This window comes from Emydura macquarii, unplaced genomic scaffold (assembly GCF_026122565.2).
Source record: "Emydura macquarii macquarii isolate MOO-44397 ecotype Brisbane River unplaced genomic scaffold, CSIRO-AGI_Emac_v2 contig_554, whole genome shotgun sequence".
NCBI lineage: Eukaryota > Metazoa > Chordata > Testudines > Chelidae > Emydura > Emydura macquarii.
In genome coordinates this window covers 14,035,536-14,063,320 of record NW_027130691.1, presented here as the reverse complement: position 1 = coordinate 14,063,320, position 27,785 = coordinate 14,035,536, and the positions used below count along the sequence as shown (strand labels likewise).

Here is a 27,785-nt window from a genome sequence, read left to right as displayed (position 1 = left end):
ATGGTTCAGCGAAAGTCACAGGCGCCGCCTGGAAATGTAGGCGTTAATAACCTTAAACCAACTATCAGCTACAGCAAGACTATGAAATACACATTGTCTTCGTGCGATAGGGATGACTGACCAGGCACAAGCCACTTGGTCCTTCGTTTTACTCTGACACTTGTCTGTTTTGTGATCATTCTGAATTCATGAAAATATGTTCATACTGTCTGTTGCAGTATAGTGGCCCAGAAAGGGCTTCTCCACAGGTCTGTCAGAACCCTAGTTACTATACACAAATACATTGATGTCATCTCAACTGCTCATTCTGGGCCTCTCCCTGAAGAAGAATGGCAGGATTTGGCCTAGGAGTGGTAAAGTTATAGAAATCACGGTAGAGTTTTGTTTATAATAATTTATTTCTTCTAGTGATCATTTAACCGAGTCAAACCTTACTTTCCATAAGCCATTTCCCACTGCTCATGGGATTTTTACCAGTTAGTCTCCCTGATCACTGGGGCAATTTTGGTTTTAGGCACTGGATTGGAAGTGACTTGGTTTGGGGATAGAATAAATAAATAAAATTCAAAAGGTAGGAAAAAGTTTCACACCAGTGTTAAGTGCAGGTAAAAAATAAAGTTACAGATTGGGGTGTGCCAGTTAGAGCTAATACTAATAATTGGAGTGACCTGGCTTCAGCATGAAAAATGCCTAGCAGAATTCTTGACAAGATGGAGATTTTGCATCTGTACATGTCTGATACATGCATCTCTCTCTAGTGATTTATTTTACTAGAGCCATCAAAACTCTTGGGTGTTGTACAAATTGATCTTAAGGGGAATCTACTATAATATGCTTCGTTGACAGACAATAGTGTTTTTGCTTGTGTGATGCAAGTGTAACTAGATGACATTTGCGGCTCTTGTTCAACTGGAAAGCAGTGGTGGTAACTAGTTAGTCCCATTCTGTTACTTGTGGCACCCCCTAAAAGTATGACATACAAGATGTGTGTCTGAGGGAGCCTTATGGTGAACTCTCATACTAGGTATGTTTTAGCATCCAGCTAAACTACTCCATTTCCCTCCATTCCTGAGGAATTAATTAAGCATTGTTCTGGTGGGAGTCACTAGGTGGCACTGCTGCACATAGTTTTACAAGGTATTTATTAGCATGAGCTAATAATTCAGTCTTTGAAAAAACATTGACTGTTTGTGATTCAGTGACTTTGTGGGGGAGCTGTGGAAAAACTGCTGAGTTTGTTCTCTTCCTAAGTCCCTTTAAGTAGAAGCCATTCTTGTGGCAGAGGTGCACCCTGGGAATCTGGCACTGATATTCAGACAGATTTCTGAAAGAGATTGACTGGTTGTCATTTGTGACCACTTCTGTTCCAGGACTGGTGTAACTCAATCAAGTTACGTGGAGAAAACACCCATGTAGCTGAGTCACTGATTTTTTTCCTGGAAAAAGGTAGATTTTTTTTTTCTTAAGTAAGGGAAGAGATTTCTGCTTCCAAGGGGTCTCTATAAAGTGAAATACATCATCTTGGCAGTGTCCTAAGATACCATTGCAACCACCATACTTCTACCCAAGAAACATGGAACATGACTCCTTTTTTAATTTTGATAGTACCATTTGTAGAAGACTGGACTCACCCCTCAATTGCCCCTCACAGCTGGGTGTGGCATAGTAGGTGCTCCTTGCCTGGCAACCTCTACCAACAGCTGTTCCGGTCCTGCAGTGCCACATCTCTTGTCTCATGACTCGGCCCTTTGCCCAGGACATGATCAGTACCACCGCTTCCAGGGGAACAGAAAGTCCAACAGACCTCTCCATCTGGTCTGCTGCCCTCAGTTATAGGTCCAGTGGTCCGTACACTCCTTGAGGGATCTCAAAAGTCTTTACCCTCTTATGTCAGAGGTGTCACACCACCATCTCTGAGTGGCAGGTAGGGGAGCTGAGGCCTGCCCTCTATACTGAGTTCCAGTGCAGGGACTCCAGGAAAGGTCATCAGGGTTTCCAGACTACTTGCTGCCACCTCCCTAGCCTTAAAAAAGGCATGGTAGGAAGTCTTTCTCCTCACCCAGCAAGAGTCTTCTTTGTTCCCTACAGGGCTCTTCACTTGCTACTATTAGGGAAGTGGCTGTAGAGTTTCTCCCTGCAGCCCCCTTCTACTCTAAACTTCCTCTGCTTATAGCACCACCCAGCCCTTCCCCAGCTGGATTTCATCATCAATTAGGCCTGGCACACCCTCCAGGTGCACTCAGGTAGGTTAATTGACCTCTCCAGCCCCCATTTACACTTTCATCACCTGTGTGGGGTAGCTGTCTGAGTTCAGAAGGTAAGCTGGGTAATACTTGACCCCAGTGACCTGGGAATTGGGCATTCAATGGAGATTTAAAAACCATGAGAACCCTAGCCAGAACAGGAGCACTTACAAGCAGTGAACAACCCATGACACACTGGTAGCCTTCTCTATGATTGTGTCCAGTGATGCTGTACACCTCTACTATAGTATGGGATATATTCCCATCCTCCTTTTTCCTGGCCTCCTTTCACTTTCTCTCTCTATTTACAGGATCTCCAGTAACTGGAGCCTAGAAACCATCAAATCATTCACTGACCCCTGATGCCTTCCCTTCTCCTCACCTCACCCCTGGGAACCTTCATCTGTTTGAGCAGGTCATTAGTTCCATGTGCTGGTGGCACTCCCAATGGTGACCTTTCTATTCTCATTGTGTTAAGGTATCTTTGGAAGGCTTTTTATTGCTACAGCACTTCTTCTGTATAAGATTCTTCATGGGAACTCAAAATATTGATGAGAGAGCCCCTACGCAAGCTCTGACCATCTGCTAAAATCTTCTTATGAGATGCAAAAGATCAGCCTTCCCCATGATTTATCTGATCGATATGGACATATTTTACCATTTTTTAAAAATCCTATAATTTGGAAAGATTAGAAATAAAATGCATCAAAAGTCCATGACTATAAATTGGTAAATATGGTAAACATCTTAATAGATGATATTCAGCCTCTGTAACAGATGACTTAAATTCACCGAATGGTTTTTCAATAATTTAGTTGTGGATTATAAATTCATCAGTCCTGTCTCTTCTTCCAACCCCCCACCCCCTTTTTTTTTTTTTTTTTTTTTTTTTTTTTTTTAAAGATCTATCCCAAATAGCCTATCTTTTGTTGTCCTTCCTCCGGGGTAAAGTTTTGAATCCAGACTTTCAAGCTATAATAAATAAATGATCACACCATTGAGGTGACTGTTTTAGCCTAATTTTGCAATTTGCAGTGTACACGTATAGTCTCCTGATAACATGGAGATATGAAGTTTAGTTTCTATAGTTAAACTAATTTACTTGGGGCTTGATGCTTTAACTTAACTCATGCTCCTAAAACACCAAAATGGCCTGTTCTTATTTCATTAGATCTAGGATAATAACAGATTTTGACTGATATTCAAATCTGGCCACGGAGCATCTTAGTTCCAGCATAAAACAGTCGCTATCTCTTTAATCCCTCTCCACCTCCACTCCCCTCTGAGAAAACAATGGAAAGCACCTGCAGAAAATCACTTATTCATGTGCTGGAAATCTGTAAGGAGAACAAAACTGGCTGCTGTTTGAGGACATTTAATAATTCTTTGAGTTTCAAAGCAATTCTTTTTTTAATTTCAATGAACCATGGGAGGGGGAAGGAATAAAAATCTGGAATGTTTTGACCTCATGGTTATATACAGACTCTGCAAGATTTGTCTGTTGCTTTGCCAAGCTCCTTTTGTGTTTAAACAGATACTAGACCAAGATGACTAATCATTTTAAATAAAAAAATTTCCTTTTTCTCCAACTAACACTGGTGAACACATGGCTCCTAGACAAGGGCTGGTGACCTAATTATTTATGGACTTTCTTCCTTTCAAGAATATTGCCCCAGGCACAGCTGAGATTTACTTTCCCCATCTCTATGGAGGAATCTTGTATGAAAGTTCTGTAAGAGAGAAATCTCTTCACCTTCTCTCAGTCGCAAGCACTGATGACCTGAAACCTTTTGCCATCTGAGACTTGTGTCACGTAAAGAAAGGGAGACTGGTCATTCAACATACACTTACAAAAAGTGGTCATGTGTGTTAAATATTAATGCTCCAAATGGTGAATGTAGAAGGTTTTCTTTTTAAAAGCTTTAATAAGTTTTCTTTTTTTAAATGATAGGTACTTTTAAGATAGATAGGCCTAGATCTATGAGTACTACCTCCTTAGTTTACAGCACTAACATACATCCCTTTAAAAAAAGGTGATTTTTAATTTACTTTCTTTTTGTCTGTCTTTTTCCCTTAGGTATATTATTCTTGTGGTGCAGTATTGGAATCCATGGAACGAGGTCTTATTTTATCACCAGGTTTTCCAAGTAACTACTACCCAGGGACACATTGTGTTTGGCAGTTTTTCATTCCTGTTCAAACCCATCTTATCCTGGAAATTCTTGACTTCGATGTATTTGAGAGCTCAAGTGAAACTCCTGACCCTTGGGATGGCTTTTCTTCTTCTTCTAAAAGAAAGAATAAGGACATGTTTCCTACTGAAGAAAATTCTGACATTCTCAGCACTCTTGCTACTACAAAATCCTCTCTTCTGACTGGGATGTCAAAGGCAACCCAGAAATACAGCAGCTCAAGAGCTCAATCAAAGGGTTTTGCTGGCCGCTATGATGGATTCCCAGTAACTACCTCCAAAAAAGAAGAATACAAACAAACATCTGAAGAAAAACAGTTCAGACAGATGGAAGAACCCAAAGAAATAGCTAAGGCTCAGCCAAACAGACTGCCATTCATTGTGGCTGGCAATACCACTATGCCACAGCAAAATATCAGTGGCCTAGAGATGAAGAGAGATTTGAAAGGGAAAGTCCTGCTTGCCCACCTCACTGCTAGAGGGAGAGATGAGGTCATTGGAGAGAGTCAGACTCTTTCCACAACAGTCTTACCAAGGGAGAGCTCTACCACCCAGCAGTCTTCAGTGGATGTGTGTCCCCATGATGTCTTGTATGTTTCCGACCTCATTACATTTTCCTCTCGCTTCTGTGGGACAAACTTGCCTTTAAACAAGACCATGGTCTTCAGTTCATCTCTGGAGATGGTGGAGGTTATTATGGAGCTGATCACTACCACAGATCATGGGAGGGGCTTTGCAATGCTCTTCGAATACAGGAACAACACAGAACCTAACGTCAAGGATGTGGTGAGGCAGGATAGAAAGGAAAACACAATGATGCTGGCAATAATAACTGGAATTGTCTTCTTTGCACTTGTTCTTCTGTCTACCCTCTGCATAACTTGTAGGTAAGATATTTTTAGTGATCTAATCTTCTCAAAGTGACCCTTCCATGAAATCTGGAGTATAACTGATACCATGGTGAAAAGCCCAGTGAGCTTTTTAAATTTTATTTAATTCAGAACCAAACCTAGATAGATAAATTGTCTGCCAGAATAAAACCTGGCTAAATTAGAGTCTGATGTATTTGTTAATATTACATATAATTTACTATTATTATTTGGTAGTACAGTGTGTCTCAAAAAAGTGATGGTCTTGCCTTTGGATTCTTTTAGCAGTTGTTCTGCAGTGTCAGTTTTGATATCTGAGCAGTTAGCATCTGACTTTATCAACACCGGGCAGGGAGAAGACTGGAATCAGAAAATTTAACATAAACTTCCTGCTTGATTCTTCTGATACTTTGTCATATGAGCCCAATACCAACTGCCATTTTCACCTTTAGTTTTGTTTACTTGTTCCTTCTTCACATTCTCTTTTTCTCAAAGAAAAGCCATGGGAATGGAGGCTTTCTTGAGTATTTATTTGTATTGCCTTTTGAGCCCCAATCATGGACCAGGACTCCATTGTGCTAGGCACCTATACAGACACACAACAAAATGCCAGCCCCTTCCCTCACGAGCAAGCAATCTAAGTTCCCTCAGCATGCTTATTATTCATAAGCTTCTTGCTTAGTGTTTCTGTATCTTAGTTATAACCATCACGAATGCTTTACAGAGGGGTGAATCATGACAAAGTTAATTCTTGGAATTAAGATGCTGTTATTTACATTAAATAATAGTTTTTCCCTTTTCTATCACCTTTCATCCAAGAGTATCAAAATGCTATGCAAACATTTAATTAACACGTCTTGTGAGGTAAGTTGGTCTCAATATATCCATTTTACAGATAGGGGAAATTGGGGAACAGAGATTAAGAGCAGATTGTGACACTCAGTCATTTTGAATAAGCCCTGACACCATGAGTAAGTCCATTGGTGCCAAAGAGACTACTTGTAACATAAGCAACTACTCAAAGATGAGTAGTCACAGTCTGGTCCTAAACGACTTGCCCATGTGAGTCAGTAGCCACACTGGGATAAATTCAGGTTTTCTAGCTCCCAATTCCCTGCTCTAACCAATAGTTTAAAGTTCTAGAGCTGTCTGAGAACTAAAGCATACCCAGGACACCAGTGGATGTTTTTTCTTTCCCTGCTCTATTATCTCTTTCCTTTGCTTCGATTAATGTTGCACCCTGAAAAACCGAGTGTTTAGAAATGGTGACCATCTGAAGGGGCTCCAAAGTTAGAATGAACCTCAGTAAATTTGAGAGTCCTACTGGCCTGATCGCTGTCTGGATGGGACAATGAGGAGTGTAACAGGTATAAGAAACTATAATAGAATCTCAACTTTACAAACACCAATTTTATAAATGATCACTTATATAAACCATTTTTCCCCAATTAAGAGTGGGGGGGGGGGGAATCCACAACAAAAGTAATATTGCTGAAGAACAAGTTGACATTCCTTCACATTCTGACATCGTCAGTGCATTGATAATTGCTTTACAGGGTTTGGAGGATTAAAAAAAAAGCAATGAAGGGCAGCATACTGCAACTTATGCTCTGGGCCTACTGTAATTTTGAGATGTTGTTTTATGAACTAAGATTTTTATTAACTCAATCCCCAATTAATTAGTAAAATAGAGATTCTACTGTATGTCTCACTATGGGTCTTTCAAACCATTTACTTGTCCTTCCCCCATCAGAAGAGAGGGATACTAGTGTTGCCCTATAACAAGAAGCAAGCTCTTCCTGGAGTGAGTCTAATGTTGTTTCATGCCCTGTAGGAGAATGTTTCTTCTTTCACTGCATATTAAAGTTGAAAAATCCAATCTTATTTCTGCTTTTCCACAAAATCTTTGTTCGAAAACATCAATTTTTTTTAACAAACTGAACATGAAACAAAATTTCTATTTGATTTTTTTCCACCAATCAAACTTAGCTGAAATCTTGCTGTTTTTGCCAACATTTTGATTATGATAGAAAAGCTTTCAACAAACTACTCCATGTACAGATCCTTTGCGGCAACAGAATCCAGTTTTCTAGGGCAGCATTCAACTGTCTTAACCAAGAGACCTTTTTTTTTCTTCCCTTGCAATCCCCTCCCTGATTCATGATCCACCTTCCAATTTCTGCAACAAATGCAGACGAGGTCCTACAGACAACTTCCTTTTCTGAACATCCCTGAATTATCCTCAGAGCAAGTCCATCCTAAGCACTGCATAAGACAGCAATCTGTGTATAAAACAGTTATAGAATCATAGAATCATAGGGCTGGAAGGGACCTCAAGAGGTCATCTAGTCCAGTCCCCTGCTCTCATGGCAGGACTAAGTAATATTTAGACCATCAGTGACAGGTGTTCGTCTAACCTGCTCTTAAAAATCTCCAATGATGGAGATTTCACAACCTCTTTGGGCAATTTATTCCAGTGATTAACCACCCTGACAGTTAGGAAGTTTTTCCTAATTTCCAATCTAAACCTCCCTTACTGCAGTTTAAGCTTTTTGTCTTGTCCTCGGAGGTTAAGAACAATTTTTCTCCCTCCTCCTTGTAACAACCTTTTATGTATTTGAAAGCTGTTATCATGTCCTCTCTCAGTCTTCTCTTCCAGACTAAACTCCCAGTTCTTTCAGTCTTGCCTCATAGGTCATGTTTTCTAGGTCTTTAATCATTTTTGTTGCTCTTCTCTGGACTGTCTCCAATTTGTCCACATCTTTCCTGAAATGTGGTGGCCAGAACTAGACACAATGCTCCAGTTGAAGCCCAATCAGCGCGGAGTACAGCGGAAGAATTACTACTCGTGTCTTACTTACAAACACTCCTGCTAATACATCCCAGAATCTTGTTTGCTTTTTTTGCAACAGCATTACACTGTTGACTCATATTTAACTTGTGGTCCACTATGACCCTCAGATAGCTTTCCGCAGTACTCCTTCTTAGGCAGTCTTTTCCCATTTTGTACATGTGCAACTGATTGTTCCTTCCTAAGTGGAGTACTTTGCATTTGTCCTTATTGAATTTCATCCTATTTACCTCAGACTAATTCTCCAGTTTGTCCAGATCATTCTGAATTATAATCTTATCCTCCAAAGCACTTAAAACCCCTCCCATCTTGGTATCATCCGCAAACTTAATAAGTGTACTCTCTATGCCATTATCTAAATCATTGATAAAAATATTGAACAGAACCAGACCCAGAACTGATCCCTGCAAAATATCACTCATTATGTCCTTCCATCATGACTATGAACCATTGAAAACTACTCTCTGGGAACAGTTTTCCAACCAGTTTTGCACCCATCTTATAGTAGCTCCATCTAGGTTGTATTTCCCTAGTTTGTTTAAGAGAAGGTCATGCGGGACATTATCAAAAGCCTTACTAAAGTCAAGATATGCCACATCTACTGCCTCCCCCCATCCACAAGGCTTGTTACCCTGTCAAAGAAAGCTATCAGGTTGGTTTGGCATGATTTGTTCTTGACAAATCCATGTTGACTGTTACTTATTACCTTATTATCTTCTAGATGTTTGCAAATGGATTGCTTAATTATTTGCTCCATTATCTTTTCTGGTACTGAAGTTAAGTTGACAGTCTCTAATTCCCTGGGTTGTTCTTATTTCCCTTTTTGTAGATGGGCACTATATTTGCCCTTTTCCAGTCTTCTGGAATCTCTCCTGTATTCCAAGACTTTACAAAGATAATTGCTAATGGCTCAGATATCTCCTCAGTCAGCTCCTTAAGTATTCTAGGATGCATTTCATCAGGCTCTGGTGACTTCAAGACATCTAACTTGTCTAAGTAATTTTTAACTTGTTCTTTCCCTATTTTAGCTTCTGATCCTGCCTCATTTTCACTGGCATTCATTATGCTAGACGTCCAATTGCCACCAATCTTCTTGGTGAAAACCGAAACAAAGAAGTCATTTAGCAACCCTGCAATTTCCACATTTTCCCCCCTCTGAGTAATGGGCCTACTCTGTCCTTGGTCTTCCTCTTGCTTTTAATGTATTTGTAGAATGTTTTCTTGTTACCCTTTATGTCTCTAGCTAGTTTAATCTTGTTTTGTGCCTTGGCCTTTCTAATTTTGTCCCTGCATACTTGTGTTATTTGTTTATATTCATCCTTTGTAATTTGACCTAGTTTCCACTTTTTGTAGGACTCTTTTTTGACTTTAAATCATTTAAGATTTCCTGGTTAAGCCAGGGTGCTCTTGCCATACTTCCTATCTTTCTTACACAATGGGATAGTTTGCTCTTGTGCCCTTAATAATGTCTCTTTGAAAAACTGCCAACTGTCTTCAATTGTTTTTTCTCTTAGACTGCTTCCCATTGGATCTTACTTACCAACTCCCTGAGTTTGCTAAAGTCTGCCTTCTTGAAATCCATTGTCTTTATTTTGCTGTTCTTCCTCCTACCATTCCTTAGAATCATGAACTCTATCATTTCGTGATCGCTTTCGCCCAAGCTGCCTTCCACTTTCAAACTCTCAACCAGTTCCTCCCTGTTTGTCAAAATCAAATCCAGGATAGCCTCTCCCCTAGTAGCTTTCTCCACCTTCTGAAATAAAAAATTGTCTCCAGTACATTCCAAGAACTTGTTGGATAGTCTGTGCCCTGCTGTGTTATTTTCCCAACAGATATCTGAGTAGTTGAAGTCCCCCATCACCAGCAAGTCCTCTGTTTTGGATGATTTTGTTAGTGGTTTTAAAAAAGCCTCATCCACCTCTTCTTCCTGGTTAGGTGGTCTGTATTAGACCCCTACCATGACATCACCCTCGCATCACCCTTGTTTTTTACCCTTTTTATCATTACCCACAGACTTTCAACAAGTTTGTCTCCTACTTCCATCTTAACCTCAGTACAAGTGTATACATTTTTAATATATAAGGCAACACCCACTCCTTTTTCCCTGCCTGTCCCTCCTGAGCAAGCTGTACCCTTCAAAACAATATTCCAGTCATGCGTATTATCCCACCAAGTCTCTGTGGTGCCAGCTATGTCATAGTTGTGTTTATTTACTAGCACCTCAAGTTCTTCCTGCTTATTCCCCATACTTTTCACATTTGTATACAGACATCTAAGATACTGATTTAATTTACCAGCCCAGTTTTGTCCTCTCTCTTCCCTAACCCTGCTATAACAGCCCATGCTTCCCCCAAATTCCAGCCCTTCTCCCAGGTCTTTTTGACTTACCTGTGGACTTTGGTCACCTGCCCCCTTTGAACCTAGTTTAAAGCCCTCCTCACTAGGTTAGCCAGTCTGTATCCCAATATGCTCTTCCCCTTCCTCAATAGGTGGACCCCATCTCTGCTTAGCAGTCCTTCTTTCTGGAACAGCATCCCATGGTCAAGGAGGCTGAAGCCCTCCTGGCGACACCATCCTTGCAGCCAGGCATTTACCTCTGGGATGCACTGTCTTTGCCTGGGTCCCTACCCTTCACTGGAAGGATTGAAGAGAACACCACCTGCACTCCCAACTCCTTCACCCTCACTCCCAGACCCCTGAAGTCACTTCTGATCTGTTGAGGGTCATACCTCACAGTATCATTTGTGCCCACATGGATGAGTAGCATGGGGCAGTAGTCAGAGGGACGGATGATCCTTGAAAATCCTTCCGTAACGTCTCGGATATGGGCTCCTGGCAGGCAGCAGACTCCTGGGATGCCATGTCAGGGCGACAGATGGGTGCCTCCGTCCCACTCAGAAGAGAGTCACCAACTGCCAATACCCTACGTTTCCGCCTGGGAGTGGTAGCTGTGATCCTCCCAGCCTTGGGGGTACATGACTTCTCCTCCTCCACCGTTGGGGGTGATTCCTCGTCATTCATTGCCAGGGCAGCATAACGGTTCTCCCAGGTGGGTGAGTTGGGAGTAGGGGTGGAGCACTTCCCGCTGCCAGAAATAACCAGCAGCCAGTGTCCTCCCTGTGACAGAGCCACATCCTCCTCCCCACGTGGTGTGATCATGTGATTAAAAACAGTTATGTCATCATATAATTGAAAATTGTATCATTATGCCTATGTACAAGGGGTCCAAATTAAGGTTGCATAGGCTTCCTTAATTCTGGCATTTCCTAACTTTTGAGTGCTTGACTTTGCAACATTTTAATGTTCTTTTAGCATGTGTGTGTGGTCAATAATATTTTGGTAACTTATTTTTCTTGTGGTCCTGTTGGAAGCTGAATCCCTGGATAGGCTGAATAGATACTCAGACTATAAGACTCAGACAGGACCATTATGATCATCTAGTCTGACCTTCTGCACAACGCAGGCCACAGAACATCATCCACCCACTCCTGTAATAGACCCCTAACCTAAGACTGAGCTATTGACGTCCTCTAATAATGATTTAAAGACTTCAAGGTACAGAGACCCCACCAGCAAGTGACCTGTGCCCCATGCTACACTAAGTATATTCTATAACCGCATTTAAAGGGATACAGACAAGGTGGTTAGGTTTAAACATAATCTTCATTGGTGTACATGGAAGTTCCTGACTTCAGAATCCAGCTGTTATTTTGTATTGCTTCATAAACTAAACCTTGCAAAACTCCGAGTTAGACACGCATAGTTATATCTAACCATTGTCCTTCTTGAAGGACCCTGATAAATACATAATTCACACTACAAAGTTTTGCCTGCTCTAAAATGGTTCAATCTGATGGAAAATATCTTCCAGATTCAAAATATTTTTTATTTTTAAGCTCTTGCCAATGTTTTTAAAATGCTTCCTCTGCTATAGTAGCAGTTAGGGCCTAATCCTGCTCATATTGGGTCAGATTCTAATACTCTCTCATGCTGATCTCTCTATAAATCTTGAAAAACCAGTTATTGTGAGTGTATCTCACCATGGTCACTGGGTTAGAGTTGAAGGAAATGATTGTCCCTGGTAGCTTGACTCCTGGATCTTTGTATTGCTGTGGTTTCAGAGAAAATTACCTTCTTTTAGTTAGACTGCATATTTGTAGTGTGTTGTGTTTTTTTAAAGGCCGTTTCCTATCCTGCTTGCATGTATTCATGCGTAACCCTCCCTGTCTTTCCAAGGATAGGTTATTTTGGGCATATGTTGATTTCTTGTCAAACTTGTGTGCATGAGTGAAATGTGGTGCTTGTGAAAGTGAGGGGGCCCACTGTGCTGACTGAGTAAGTCAGTTTATTTAGTACTGGCAGATGCTGTGTTTGTTTTCTTTCTTGCTGTTCTGTCTATGCACTTCCAGGATATTTGTCTGGAGCCTCTTTTGATAAGAGCTTGCCAGTGCTACTCAACTATGTTGACTTATGTAGAATAGGAGTAAAATTGTGTGATCTCCATTAAAAAATTGCCTCAGAATGAGACCACTAAACTCTCTTCTAATTCTGTGTGGCCTAAATAACAATTTGAATTCAGAGATGCATTAGCTTCCTCTTGTCCTCCTTGCAGAAAACATTAACTAGTTAAATCTATGAGAGAGGGACTGATTCCAGACTTAGGATGGGAGAATAAGAAAGAAGAATACCCAGACTGTACTAGAAGATAGAAATTCAGAGTCCTGGCTGGGCTCATTACAGGGAGAAGTGCCCACTATGAAATACAGATATGGGCTGTAAAGATTTGATCTGGGGTTTCAGTTCAGGCCTATCTTCTATAATGAAGCTGGCCACAGCATTACATAGAGCATACAGAAGTTCAAAATAAGGACAAAAAGGGGTGCTTGCTGAAATGACAGCAATGTGCAATGGAGCCTATTATGGCAGATACTCTCCCCTCAGAACATCCCTTTAGTGTATAGGCAAAAGGGTATTCTAGGAGGAATGAAGATTCTCTAAGATTGCAGTACATTCAGAAATGGGACCAGCTCTCTGAGGAATTACACTTGCTCTGATTGGAATGTGCTGTTGCAGAGGAAACCTCGACAGAAGACACTAATAATAACCTTCAGATCAGAATGTTTTCTAAACTTGCCACCTCCTTTTCTCTCCACTCCCGCTGCTCTTCTGGTATCTGAGCAAGTTGGAGCTTAGCTGTGATATGCTTTCTCCACCCTTTTTTATTTTGGGTTTTTTTTTTTAAGCTGCCACTGTTGCGCAGCTAGAAGTAGCAGATTCTGTCTCGTCAGTGGTAGAAATGGCACAGGACAGGCTTGGCACCCAGCACCATCTAATAAATGGAGTCATCAAGCAATGCCTGCCCAGGTTTATTCCATTCAGCCAGAGTGAAGCTGTCTGGGGACACTCCAAGTTTCTGCCACACTGTTGCTTTTGTTTGGTGTTTGGGGAGGGAATGAAAGCATCGGTTGTTAGATGGCCAATAATTCTAATTACTTTTGGCCATGAGACCTGGCTTGAGTAGTAGGGGTTTTTATTTTCTTTCCCAAGCCCCCAAGAACAAGAGACATGTTCACCTTATTTAATTGTAATCATGCCCAGTCAAATCAGATTTATGCTCGCTGGTTGCAACTCATGAGGAAGGGACATTTTACATCTGCGCACCCTGCCAAGGAGCTTATTCTTATTACAACTCCTCAATTTACGTGAAAGGAAGCCTCGTATTTCCCCCTATACAAATTGATTTAAAGGTTAATACCCTCCATGTAGTTTCCACTTGGTGGGCAGAAATGATGTAGCAATGTTTCATCCAACACAAGACCGAAATAATAGTGACTGGGCAGAATATAAAGCGGGACAGACCTGCTGGTTGCCAGGTGGCAATTCTTACTGCTATAACACTTTCCTGGGGAATCTGACTGACCACCAAGAGTGTGCTAAAAACAGAAGGGTTATCTGCCAATTGCTGCAGCTTTGTGCTGAGTATGGAATCCGAGAAGCCCCTCCCTCCTGGACTGCATGTGTCAGTGCCCTCCAGCTCAGTTTAGCCCATAGTTCTACACATTGGTTCTTTCCATTTAAATTGAGCTGTTGCTACTTCAGCAACATCTCACTGAGCTGGAAAAAAGTTGTCTTTGGCAAAAGTTTCTACAATACATTTCAATTTTTCAGAAAAAAACACAACACACCCCATCCTCAATTTTTCAGCTAAGACCCAAAAACTTTGATTCAGACATGTCATTATGGTGCCTCACCTGAGCTGAAGTCGAGGGTCATGAGGCACCCATTCTCCTCTATGGATGGGGCCACCTGGCCAGACTAAATCTCCTGTGATGCTGAGCTACTGCAGTGCATCATGGGAGTTGTAATCTCCCTGGGTAACCAGGCCCAAAAAGAAAAATGGGGGCATAAGGAACCAGGGCAGCATTTCTGAATAGAAAATTTTCAGTTTTCTTCTGGAATTTCTTGGCTTTTGGCCAAAAGATGACTTTTTGAGGTGCTTATTTGTTGATTGATTGAACAGTCACACTCTACTGCGGAAAGTAATTTCCCCCTTCCCAAAAAATTTAGTTTAGTCAAAAACCCCAATTTTCCACTTTTTAAAGAAAAAGTTTCCACTGAAACATTTCAGCCAGCCCTAGTTAGTATTTTGCCCATGATACATAAGTACTTTAAGTCTTGGGAAGCAAAGTAGCCCTCATTTTCTTAGTTACCTGCTAGATTCTGCAGTCATTCCTCTATACTTGGAAGAGGAAATAACTGTGGTATTTTGAATACTGTGCTGTGATAGCTATTCACAAATGTTGACTTTATAATAATCATCACTGTATAAAGTCTGTTGAATCATTTACTCTTTCCACCTGCATTTTGCTGTGGTGCCATCAGAGGAAAGTGGGCAGGAACTTGGCTACAGAAAAGGATCCTATATTAGTTGTTTGAATCTCTAAGGCAAAAGAATTGTCTATTTGTTGAAAACAAGAGGTCTGGGAGAGTCATGTATTGTGCCATAATCAGTTCTTCTCTGGCTTTCCTCACCCCCAGATACATTGGGCCACATAAGACAAACACTTTGTACTACTAAGGGAGGCTATGCTGCTTAGTGGATAGAGCACTGGACTGGGACTCAGGAGACCTGGGTTGTATTCCTGGTTTGATGACAATGACAATGAAATCAAAAAGATCCTCAGGGAAAAGAATGCTGGATTCATGTCTTGGCCAAATGACAAAGAATCAACATCAAAGGAAGATAAATTCAAGTATTTGCAGGAGATGGCTCAAGGACTTTGTGTCCTATAGGATAAATGATGGGAAAAGAAAGCAGAATAAACACTGTTACTTTGATATTAACAACACAAAAATGATTTTATGATTCCCTGAAGGCCATTTATGGCCCATCAAAATTGGGACCAGCTCCACTAAAGAGTTCAAATGGATCTGCTTTAATCAAGGACAAAAGAGGTATCTCTCTGAAACAAGGGTGTAGCACTTTACTGAGCTACTCAGCCATCCCTCTACTATCAAACTACAGATGCTAAAGGAACTGACCCATCACCCCCACATTAAGAAATTGCACAACCACCTACTGTTGAGGAAGTGCAAAAAGCTATCAGACAAAGTCAGGTAATGCACAAGGCAAAGATAGAATACCAGCTGAAGTCTTTAAACTTGCAGGCCCCCAAACTGTCAACTATTTATATGAAATCAATACAGATAACTGGGGAGACCAAGGAAATTCCACAGGATTTCAAAGATGCAATCATAAATAAAATAAATCAAAATAAAACCAACAAATCTGACAATGGTAACTATCAGAGTAACTCCCAGCTATCAGTAGATGGTAAAATAATGGCTCATATTTTGCTCAATCATCTACTCCAATACTATTTTGACAAGTTTCTACCAGAGACCCAATGTGGATTTAGAGAAGATCAGAGCAACACAAGCCTGATTTTCATTGTGAGACAGATTAATAAAAAAATGGACTGAACAAAACATGGATCTGAATGCTGTCTTCATTGATCTAAAAAAGCGTTTGACACTGTGAGCAGAAATGGCCTCTGGAAAATTTTAGAGAAGTTTGACTGCCCCATCAAATTCATTAATATCATATGTCAATTCCATGAAGACATGACTTGTCAAGTAATCTCAGATGGTGTCATTTCCAATATCTAATGAGGCAAAACAAGGCTGTGTACTGGCACTGTCCCTTTTTGGTCTCTTCTTTGAAGCTGTTCTGAATTATACAAAGGACAAACTTCAAAAGGGCATCTACATAACGTACTGAACTGATGGAAAACTCTTTAGTCTCTGAAGGCTTACTACAAAGACAAAAGTTTTTGAGGAACTCCTATGTGAAGTCCTTTCTGAGGATGACTGTGCTCTACTTAGTCGTAGTGAAAGTGACCTATAGCTTATCCTTGGCAGATTCTCAGAGGCAACTAAATAGTTTAGGCATATCATGAGCCTGGAAAAAACTGAAGTCCTCTTTGAAACAGCTCCATCAACAATTACTACTGAGCCAAACATCATCTATGGGATAGAACTAAAGATTGTCAGCCAGTTTATAAACCTTGGCAATACCATCTCAAGTGATAGTTCCCTGAATCAAGAAATGTCAAATAAACACGAAAGGCAAACAGGCCTTTGAAGACTATTTTCCATAGGATACGCACACCATCAGTTAGTCAACAAAACTGATGATATAAAATGCAGTGGTGACAGCAGTCTATTTAAAATGGGTGTGAAATATGGACAGATTACCACACACACACTATACAACCTGAAACATTTTCACATGTACTGTTTCTGCTCTATTCTGAAGGTCCACTGGCGAGACAAAAACCTCAAAAATAACATCCTTGAAAGAGCAAAAACAACCAGCATCGAGGCAACGATCATCAAAGATTAGCTTAGATAGACAGGTCATATTATCAGAATGGGCTATGATAGGGTCTCAGAAAAGTTTTCTGTGATGAACTGAAACTCTGAAAGCACAGAAGGGGTTGTCAATGAAAACACTTCACACACCCTTAAGCAGAATTTCACCTCATGCAGTATGAATATTAATAACTTTGAAGACATAGCCAGGGACAGAGCTGAATAGAAAGCAACTATCAAACACTCTGAAGAAGACAGCCATGAAAAATTGATTGCAAAAAGAACCAAGCTTCATGCCAAGTCTTCAGTGGGAACCTGCATATTTCTGTGTGAGCTCTCTTTGATCTTGCTCCTCACAAATCATACTATACAGTCAAATGTGATGCTGCGTGACAATGGACAGCCATATCACTCTGAGCTTTTTTTTTTTTTAAATCTTGTATGACTTTTTAAAGTTGCTGGATTAAGAAAAAAATATCTCCCACCTCCCATGAATTCATCGGAGAAGCCCAAGTAAGATACATGGCATGTGATACTGATGTTAAGCTACAAACCTCTGACTGGCACTGCACTTAAACAGACATCCACAGGCAGGGACACACCTGACTTTGTTACATGAATGATCTCCTAGCCACTCAATAGGGAGACTCCAGCCAATTTCCCCCAGCTCCCCAGCCTTGTACCCCAGAACTGTACTGCCTTGCACTCGTCAGAAGCCATTTTATTAAGAAGTTTATTAAGTTCGCCATTCCCTCACCGTGGAGTGGACACACACCAGTTTTTGTAAGCTGCATTGAGATTTCCCAAGCACTTCAACCAGAACACTCTGTTTTAGGTAAAATATAAAAACAGATTTATTAACTACAAAAAGATAGATTTTAAGTGATTATAAGTAACAAGTGTGGAGATCAGAGTCAGTTACTTGCGAAATAAAAATAAATACGCAGTCTAAGTTCTACAAACTAAACAGTATTTGAATCAAGCAATGTCTCACCCGGACAGATGGTACAGGCAAGTTTCTGTGCCTCAGTACACAGCCTGGGAACTCCCTTCTCCAGTTCAAAGGCTTTGTCTGCCAGACTTTCTTCCAGGTGCTGCGATGGGGTGGAGGGAAAGAGAGGCTAAGTGATGATGTCACTTCCCTTCTTTTATAGTTCCTTCCAGATTGCTGGAAAGATCTATGCTGTGATGTGGGGGAGGGGTCAGTCAGTCCCCATGGCTCAAGCAGTCTCCATTGCATAGATGCTTTCTCTGCGACGTCTCCACTGCATACTGTATCTGGGATAGTGGATTCTTTCTTTGATGGGTGTTGATAAGCCATTAGCTGCTGTCTGGCTACTCCACTGGTGTATCTGAAAGGCTGGTTGTGGGTGTTTCTAGCCGCACAACATATTTCAGTAACCTATACAGCAATACTTCATAACCGCATATATAATGATAGCACATACAATCCAACAGGATATTAATGTTCAACAGATCAAGACTTTTAAAATGATACTTCACAAGGCATACTTTGTACAAAACATCTCATAACTATATGACAGTGGTGAATATGGAGGTTCCAGGGTGCTACTCTGAGGTAGAGTGTCATAAGTGGTATTTTGTGTGTGTGTGTGTGGTGTGGAGGGTGGCTCTTCTGGATTGCATCCCTTGGCTACAAACTTTATGGCCACACACTGCTTCCCCCTTAGTCTCTGTGGGAATGATCCCAATAGTGAACACACAAGCAGAGACTTGAACAAAGCAGATAGCGTCAGGAAGGAGGCCTGAAGTAGCCCCGTAGGCCTGAGATGGTTCTGATCTCACAACCTTGTTCTTCTATTTTTCACTTGTCCCTTGAGCACTAACTTAAGCTGTGCTTTGAAATACTCCTTCATGTCCTCCTTTCATGTAGTTTACACGTGCCTGGAACTGTTTTACTGACCAGGTCTGCAATCCTTTCTTGCACTAAGACCTTATCTAATCTCTTCCAAATTGCCTGTAAACCCTTGTCCTACCACAGCATTCCCAAAAGGAAGCATTAGCTAAAGAATGACTGAAAATCTTTAAACTGTATGTGGTGGGGGGAAATGCTGTATGTTTGTTTCTCGAGTGTAAGCCTTCAGGGCAGGACCTTAATGTTCTTACATGTCTGTAAAGTGCCAAGTGCAGTGTTGTTCTATACTTAAATAATTATCTTTGTTTAAAGCATTTTGATTTCTGTTAGTACCTGGGGTTTTTTTGTGGGTGTTTTGATTCTTTCAGAGTCATCTTCAAGTTCTATTTTCACCACAACGTTAGTGATGCTGGCTCTTCTATAATGTTAGTTTTAGAAGAAGAAATCCTGGGTAAGATCTTGTTAGGGCATTTGCTTTTGTTTTCCTTCCGTCTTTGACAAGTTCTCTTATCAGGGAATGAGCTGCTGTTGTTTTCCTTAATATAATTTTCATAAAAATAGATAACATTTGCTGCTTCTTGGCTCACTGAGAATATCCCAGAAAGCTTTGTTCTCTATAATAAAATGTCAGGTATGGTGAAGCCAATGAACTATGTCATGGCCTGAGACCAAGGGAGGGTCTACATATTTTGCAGTGTGCTCTACTTAGAGAAATCCAAGTTCTACCCTTCTGGGGAGTATAGGTGGTGAGACATAGGTTATCTGGCATCGACTCCTGGTTTTTCTGCAGACCCCCTTGTACAATCTTTAGAAAGTAACTTAACCTCTTCTGCCTTAGCTGACGCCCTGTTAACATGGGCATAACAATTGCTCCCTAGCACACAGACATTGATACGAGAGCCATAAAGTGTCATGAAATCTTGCAAGAATAGACATGCAAGTGCATAGTTGTTCTGTTATGTTTTGTCCTATTAAAATGAACATGGATGAGAACTTTTCTCCTATGGAGTCTAACTAATTCATGGACTTGTTGCTGTCTTTTCCTCAGACAGAAAATGTGCCGCAAAAGGAACCCTCCCAGTGCACACAGTGACCAGGAGGTTAGTGCTAATTGTTTTGGTGATTTTGTTTCTCTTGCACATTGGCTGTTACGCTGTCTATTTGTAGAGGTTTACTGGGGCATGTTCTGAGTTGTAGAATGGGATCCAGAACTCCGCCATTGATATCAATGAGTTCCAACTTGTGCTGCCAACTCGAGAGAATGAAAACAACAATCACACTGTCAGCCGGGACCAAGCGGGTAAGCAGGAGATTATGTTCTTTCAATGCATAGCCCCTTGCCCATTAAGTCAAGTCAGGCTCTCCCCCTGAATCTTCCTCTTCAGCTGTGCATGTGGAGACGCAGTGCGAGCTGTCACACATTAAAATGTTTTTGGTGTGGAATTACCCCTTCTTTCCCTCCCCCTTACTGGTAGAGTAACTCCCTGGCAAGGAATACTCGCAAGTGTTGTTTCTGAACTCTGCCAACAGAAGCTGTCATGTTCAGTGGCACAATGCAGATGCTCGCTTAGAAGGGCAAAGATGGCCTTGGTTCATCCTGTCATGTTGCTGGCTTAAAAGCACCTGTGAAATCGTCAAGAGTTGTGTTTTTGTCCATACACCCCCTCCTATTTGTGTCACCTGGAGAGCGTGGCTGTCTAAGCACTGAGTTTGGAACACTCAGATTTGCTGGAGCAGTCACAGGTCCAAGGATTTTTTCATATTAACTTTGTGGATAAAATTGCTCTGATCCAGAGCAGCCATCTACAGAGTGTTTCTCACCTTTCCAGACAACTGTACCTATTTCAGGCATCTGATTTGTCTTGCATACCCCAACTTTCACCTCACTTAAAAACTACTTGCTTACAAAATCAGACATAAAAATACAAAAGTGTCACAGCACCCTATTCCTGAAAAATTGCTGACTTTCTTGTTTTTAATCATATAATTATGAATCAATTAGAATATAAATATTGTACGTACATTTCAGTGTGATACTTGAGCCTATTTTTCACTTGTGAGTCTTGTCTGAAGCCTGAGCCCCCGGGAGCAAGGCTGAAGCATGTAACTTAGCTTTGTGGGATCCCCTTGTGGTGTGGGGCCCTGGGCAATTGCCCTGCTTGCCATTCCCCTAATGCCAGCTCCACACTTGCAACCCCCCTAAATCACTCCCAAGACACCCGCCCCCCAGACACTGCAACCCCTAGGTTGAGAAACACTGATCTAGATGAGTTGAGTACCCCCTGGAAGCCCTCTGAGTATCCCCAGGGGCACGTGTACCCCTGGTTGAGAACCACTGATTTACAGAACCCCAGCAAGTGATAGCAATAGGTGCTGGGATGCTTTGACTACAACTCATAGGTTGTAACCCATGTCCTTCCTGGCTAGTAAAAGGCAACACAGAGACACTGGATCTAATGTTAGTGTAGATGTCCATCAATGTTTCTCCCCAAGGACGTTTCTTACCCCAAATGTCTTTTGCAGTATTTTAACCAAGCCTAGCTGAGATCCTTTTTTCATGAATGTAAACACGCTAGCCATTTACTTGCTCAGATGCAGGATAAAGGGGTGCCTCCTTGCCTTCTGCGTAGATCCCTGAAGGTCATGGTCTGCCCCCCAGAGACAGGACAACCCCCTGTGGTTCAGTCTCCCATGTCTACCTCCCTGTTGACTTCATCTGTACATGAGGCTTCCTTTGTGTTGGCTTACGATGCTCAATTTACATCTGAACTGAGACAGACTGGCAGAAACCTGTTTGCCAGCCCTACCTTCAGACTTTAGAAACATAACTTTATAAATTGCATCTGTACATACATTTCACAACAATATTAATGATCAGCATGAACCTGGCTTTCATTTAAGAGCTCCCATGGTATTTTTATGGGATAAATACTATGACAGCAGTGTGCTAGGTATATTGAGTTTATCAGGCCTGTTAAGAGTTGCTGTTACAAACCAGTGAACCCTTTCCCAGCTGGCACCAATGGGCTTCTGTGTCACAGAAGTTCTTGTGAGAGCCCAGCTCAAAAAATCCAACTCTGTGCTGACAATCTTGCTAACTACTGACATTTTCCAATCTCCCTTCGTCGAGCAAGGTGTCTGTGGCCAGACAACTCTGTCAGTCTGAGTCCCCAGAGCGCTTTGACCCTGATCAATGAGGTTATAACATGAACACAACTTGGGAGGTTCTTCAAAGTTTAGGGTTTATTTGAGGTGGGGGAGCACAGGTGATTAGGGAATGGAGGCCAGGAGAGGCAGGCCTCTTATCTCCACATAATATCCTACTTGCCACTCTTAGATGTTTATATGCATATAAAAATGAGATGGGTTGAGCCAGCCTGCAAAGTTTAGCTCCAGAGCTGAACTTTTCCCAGGTGTGGCTGGATTTACAACTTTGGTTCGGCCCATCTCTATTTAAAAATGGGCTTTGGTTTTAAATCCTTCTGGTTTCCTAGCCAAATTTCAACTGATTAGGACAAGGCAAGTGGTTCAATGACTGAATTTTTTCAGATCTGTGTGGCAGCCAAGGACTCATTTTTTTGTCCTGGGTTAGAAAGGGAAGAGGAAGGTGGGCTATTTGCCCAGCCTAAATAAAAGGACACTGTCACTTAAGAAATCTTTCTGTCTTTCCTTCCCTTAGTCACTTCCTCTGAAGGCAGCACAGGACACTCTTCTCGGCATACTGACCCAGACATGCCCCCTTCTATGTCTGCAGTGACCACTGAAACTGGGAGCGATGAAGTATTTATTATTTCAGCCGGCCCTGATGCCAGCGGCTTGAGTTTTACCACATACAGAATACAGGTAGACATATGTGGGAGTATAGAGGATAAGATTTCTAGTGGTTGGAGGAAGAAACTGAGAGTCAAAACTCCCAGGTGCCATTCTTAGCTCTGTCACTAATTTGCTGTGGACAAGTCATATAACCACACAGTTCCTCAATTTGTCAGTAATATTATTTACCTACCTTGCAGAGCGGTTGTTGTTTTGTTATTTGTATTATCGTAGCGCCTAGGTTGTGAAGCTTAATAAATGTTTGCCAATAAATGGGTGTTTTATGTGCCAGGGCTCTTCACAAATGTTTATTTTATTTTATTTTATTTTAAAAATTTAAATAATGTATAGCGGCTTCTCTAGTTTGGGGGTTCTTTTTTTATTTTAGCTTACTCCCTTGCAGCTCTTACTGATGTTTCTTTAGAAACGCATATGGTTCAGAAATCCTTTTACTTTGGTTTCTCTCGAGCACCCAAGATGGTGATTAACGTATGTTTGAAACCGTTATGGGGTCAACATTTGCTATCTAAGTGTAGAAGCATGGAATAGTGCAGGTACACACCAGTCCCTCAGTTGACTTTATTGTGGGGTACAAAGGATTGGCTATCTGCATCCCTGGCCTTGATTGGAAGCCAGTGTAGTCAACTAGGGAACAGTATTGATTAGGATTTTCCTAGTCTTAGTAATGTACATGGACCTCTTTAGAATTATGTCCATTAGCGAAAAACAGCCAGCCTATAGAAGAGTGAAAACTTAAATGCATATGGGCCACTGTTGTGTTTTTAAACTAGCCTTCTATATGATGGACAGGGATTTATTATCTAAGACCCAAGTAAAAATGTTTTAATTCTCTAATCCAATGTTTCTCAACCTTTTTGATACCAGGCACCAGCTTGCTGCCATTCTAAATGGTGTCAGGGAGATCTCAGGGACCAGCGCCAGTCCACAGACTGGTTGTTGAGAAACACTGCTCTAATCTACCATTCTCTAGTGGCATTTAATCTTAATACACTTATGGTGTAAAAGAGAAAAAATGGTTTACATAGACAGAAGTCAATTTTTCAAAAAAAGTTGTGCTTAGCTTTACAGTTTTTACATTATCTAACACCTCCTTTCCACCTGAATCATAATCTCTGTCATAATTTCACAAAGGTGGATAGGAAGCTGGAGTGGAAATTGGCAAGATTTGTGCTTCCTCCCCCAAGTATGACTCTATTGGTGAGAGCTCTAGGTGCTGGAGATGAGATGAAACCTCAGTTTGTTGTGGATGGATGGAAAATCTATATTCTCTTTCCTCCTCCTTCAAAAAATAAAAGCTGAGCATAGAAATCAGGGAGCTGCTCACCTTCCAAAATCAGGCCATTATTTCCTCTGCATCCCCATCCCCAGCTGCTAGAAAATATATAAAATGTGAAAGTGATACTACATACACTTGATCTTGGAGAAAAGGTTAAGGAGGAGCGATTTGGTGTTACTACTACTAAACTGGGATTCCCAGAGTGTCTTAGCCAGGTAGCTAAAGAATCTGGATTAGGGGTTTATGAATCCATACTTGTTGCCTGATTATGGTGGTAAACCTGGGTAAGAAGAGGCTAAGGAAATCCTTCTAAATGCTAGATTTTCAGCATGGTTGAGGCCCATCCTCCCTGTTTTGAGAGCAAATGATGCCTACAAAATGGCTTGCACGCCCATATCTAAATAGCTGCATTCAAACAAGCTGAGTTGCCCTCTCATTCTAGGAATTAGAAGTGCAGCTACTCAGGTTTGCACTCATGATTGAAATGCTGGTGCATATTGTTGGGGCTGGAAAATGTACTGTCTAATCCTCATTTATATTGCTCTGGATATTCCATGCTTAGAAGGTGGCTTCTGCTCTGTCTCTCGCTCTCTCTCTCTCCTCTGTACAATAAGGTTTATATGTGCTAGCTTCTGTAAGAAAGCCTACACAAATGTTGCATGTTGTTATTCTCTTGCATGCAGCTACTTTCTTGGCTCTAACTCTGACATTACTCTAATGTTTATGGAGGTGTGAAATCTTGAGCCTTTACAGTAGACAAGGCTTCCAGACTCACCTCACCCAAAATGCTTGTCTAGACAAAGCAAACCATAAGAGGCTTTGCACACAGATTATCTAAATCCTTTTACTGAGAAATAGCCGTTGGCCAACAGCTCCCATGCCTCCCACTGAGTGCGAGCCTGAGTTTTGCTGGGGAGGAGGGTAATAATAGTTTGGATTTAAACACAAACCACAGAAATTAATCCACTGTTGGAAGTCAAGGGTACATCCAGGCAATGTGCTGGGGGAACAAACAACCCTCTCTCCAGTGTCTCAGATGGGAGATGGGTAGAGGAATGTTTTCTAGGGGAAAATATAGGGGCATGTAGACAACTTCTAAAGAAAATGGAAACCATGTGATTGCTTTATTTACATATATATTTATATATTACCCCTTTTAGCCCCATGTTTTTTACCTTCACTCCACCCTCTTTCCCCTTCTCATGCATTGTACTCTCTTGATCTTATGTTTAATTCTGTGTATAAACTGTAGATCTTACACTGTGTATCTGTTCCCCTCTAATGACTAGATTACAGAAGTTTCTGAGTCTGCTAAAGCCTTGACTAACAGCCCTAGGATTTTTAGCTCAGACAGTTGAGGTTCATGATTTTAGACCAAGAGATCTGTGAGAATCAAAGACTGATTGAGGGGAGCTGGTCAGGCCTTTAGGTTGACTGTTTGATATCCACCAGGTATTCAAAGGTTCTGAACCCACATTGTTTATGGAAAGAAATCCAACTCTGTATCTTTTTTTCATATATAAACTCTTAAAAATGAAATCAATAAAACACAATGCCAAAGCTAAGCTGATATTACTAATATTAAACTGAAAATAAAGCAATGCAACTACCACATTAAGCTTGAAAATCAAATTAGTCTCAACACTGGATCGGATTTAAATCCTCAAATTAATTGTTATAGATATAATCAGTCCTTAAAAGTTCTAATAAGGATTCTGAGAAGGTGGCTGTTTGGGGACATGTAAACAAGTCCTACTGTGTTTGCTTGAGAGGACTGTGGGAGTCTCTCTGGCATGTAAGGGTTTTCTAGCTGAGTGGGGGATATTTTGAAACTGGCTAATGAAGGTAAAACTTTGGGGGGAAGGGCAGACACAAGGCAATGGTGAACATGATGGATTTAATGCTTTCTGTTCTGGCATACTTTAAGCAGGTGCTTTACAAACTGCCCCACAAGCCTATCTTGTCCCAAGAAAAGATGTATTTAAAGAACCAGAGCCATTTTCACAGACAGCTCAGTGTTTCTGAGTGCCATTGGGGCCTTCATATGTAAAGACCTTTTGAGACCTTTGACTGAAAGATGTTGAAAGATTTCTTGATTTTTCAGGACAAAAACCTAAAGAGAAGTGTCACAAGTCCAGCTTCGGTGTCCGACTGGCTGGCTTCTGACCACGTAGCTGCAGGAGCAGGCACTGTGGATAAAGGGGACGTGCAGGCAGAGAACCATGATCCAAGACAACAGACATGGAGTGCCCGGACTTTTCACGACTTACTGGCTCCATTACCTCAGTTACAGAAAAAATGGTATAGCTGGACCAGTAATAGCCCCTTCACTAAGCTAGTGGACAGCAGTGTAAGTATCCACAAGAGGGGAAGGTGTGGGATTCAGGCATTGTGTTCCTAACAACATTAAAGGCAACTTCCAAAGGGGCACTTTATATTGCTCAAACACCCACCTGGTTTTTTGATGTCAACTCCTCTTCCCCCTCCTCTGCCTTCCCCTTGTGAATGAGTTGAGGAAGTCAGCTGAAAAGGTCCAAGGCCCTGTATGCATGTGTGCCCACACATGAGAGAGATGGAGACTGTTAATTCACAACACCATAAAACAGTTCATCTGGGGATTGATCATGTAGCACTGTGAAGCTGCAAATCCCACAGCTAGGCATCTGGATAAAGGATTATTTTCCCTTAAACTTACAAATTACTTCTTCAGAATGGATCATCTTGAGTCAATCTGCATAATTTTTTCTGGTTAGTTTCTTGATGTGTTAGTATTGTATTGCAAGGAATCCATGGACCCAGGATGACTAGCTGTCTCTCTCATTAACTCTGCAGATGTCAGACCAAGACTGCTTGTTACAGAGTTAACATGATGCTTCTGTATCTTCTCATGCACAAGGTACTGCTTTTTGGGAAGAGAAGGAAGCATATAGCCTCTTGGTTAGGACAAGTGCACCATGGAATTTCAACTCTTGATTCCCTAGGGTTAAAGGTTTTCTAGACTGCTGCTTTTCAATGTTTATTAACCTATTATTATTTTGGTAGGGCCTTTCTACATCCACAAGAAACCAGAGTGTAGCAACCAGAAAAGTAATTTCAGCTGCTGAGATAGACGGAATCTCAGATATGGTTTATTCTGACTCGTCCACCAGCACCGCATCATACCCGCTAACTCAGTCTGTGCAAAGGCAGCAGAAACTAAGCTCCTGTAGCTTGAAGAAATTCAGGTTTGGGAACCCGTACTTTGGGTTTTTAACCAGCTCCCCTGACTGCAAACAGGTGAGGCCCTCGGATCCCTCAAGATACTTGGGGATGACCTCTCCACTTGACAGCCAAAACCAGGGCCCAAAAAACCCTCCAGAAGACCCTACTGCCTTCAACAGCAACTTAATCAACTGTTCGAAAACCAAGGAACTCTCAGCAGAAATGGACAAATCCAAACCAGTTTTTATTATTTCTGAAGAAGGGGATGACCAGCAGCCTCTGGTCCTAGCAGAGCACCTTAGTCAGTGTAGAGAGAGACTGTTTGAGCAAAATGCTGTATATACTTCGGTGAAGGCTTCTGTGCCAGATAAACCACCAGTGGGCTTGAATGTTCAGGGAGACAGCTCTGCCAGGCCTCCCAATTTCACATCAGATCTCCCCATTTGGGAAAAGTCTCCCCATTTAATACAGAGATCATGTGAAGACTTATAGCTCTTCCAGGGGCCAGCTCAGTTTGCCTATTGCAGACATCAGTACAATTGAGTCACCACAGAATTTTGATTCCTTAGC

The 27,785-nt window shown here is 41.4% G+C and overlaps 1 protein-coding gene across 1 annotated transcript; it reads left to right on the top strand.

Annotated features, from left to right (window-relative positions):
- On the top strand, nucleotides 1-27,707 carry LOC137147604 (uncharacterized). Its single transcript, XM_067539939.1, has 7 exons — nucleotides 1-36; nucleotides 4,321-5,321; nucleotides 19,953-20,004; nucleotides 20,102-20,204; nucleotides 22,584-22,747; nucleotides 26,119-26,364; nucleotides 27,057-27,707. Exons 1-7 carry the CDS (start codon nucleotides 1-3, stop codon nucleotides 27,705-27,707), a joined length of 2,253 nt encoding a protein of 750 aa, XP_067396040.1.
- The last annotated feature ends 78 nt before the right edge of the window (nucleotides 27,708-27,785 follow it).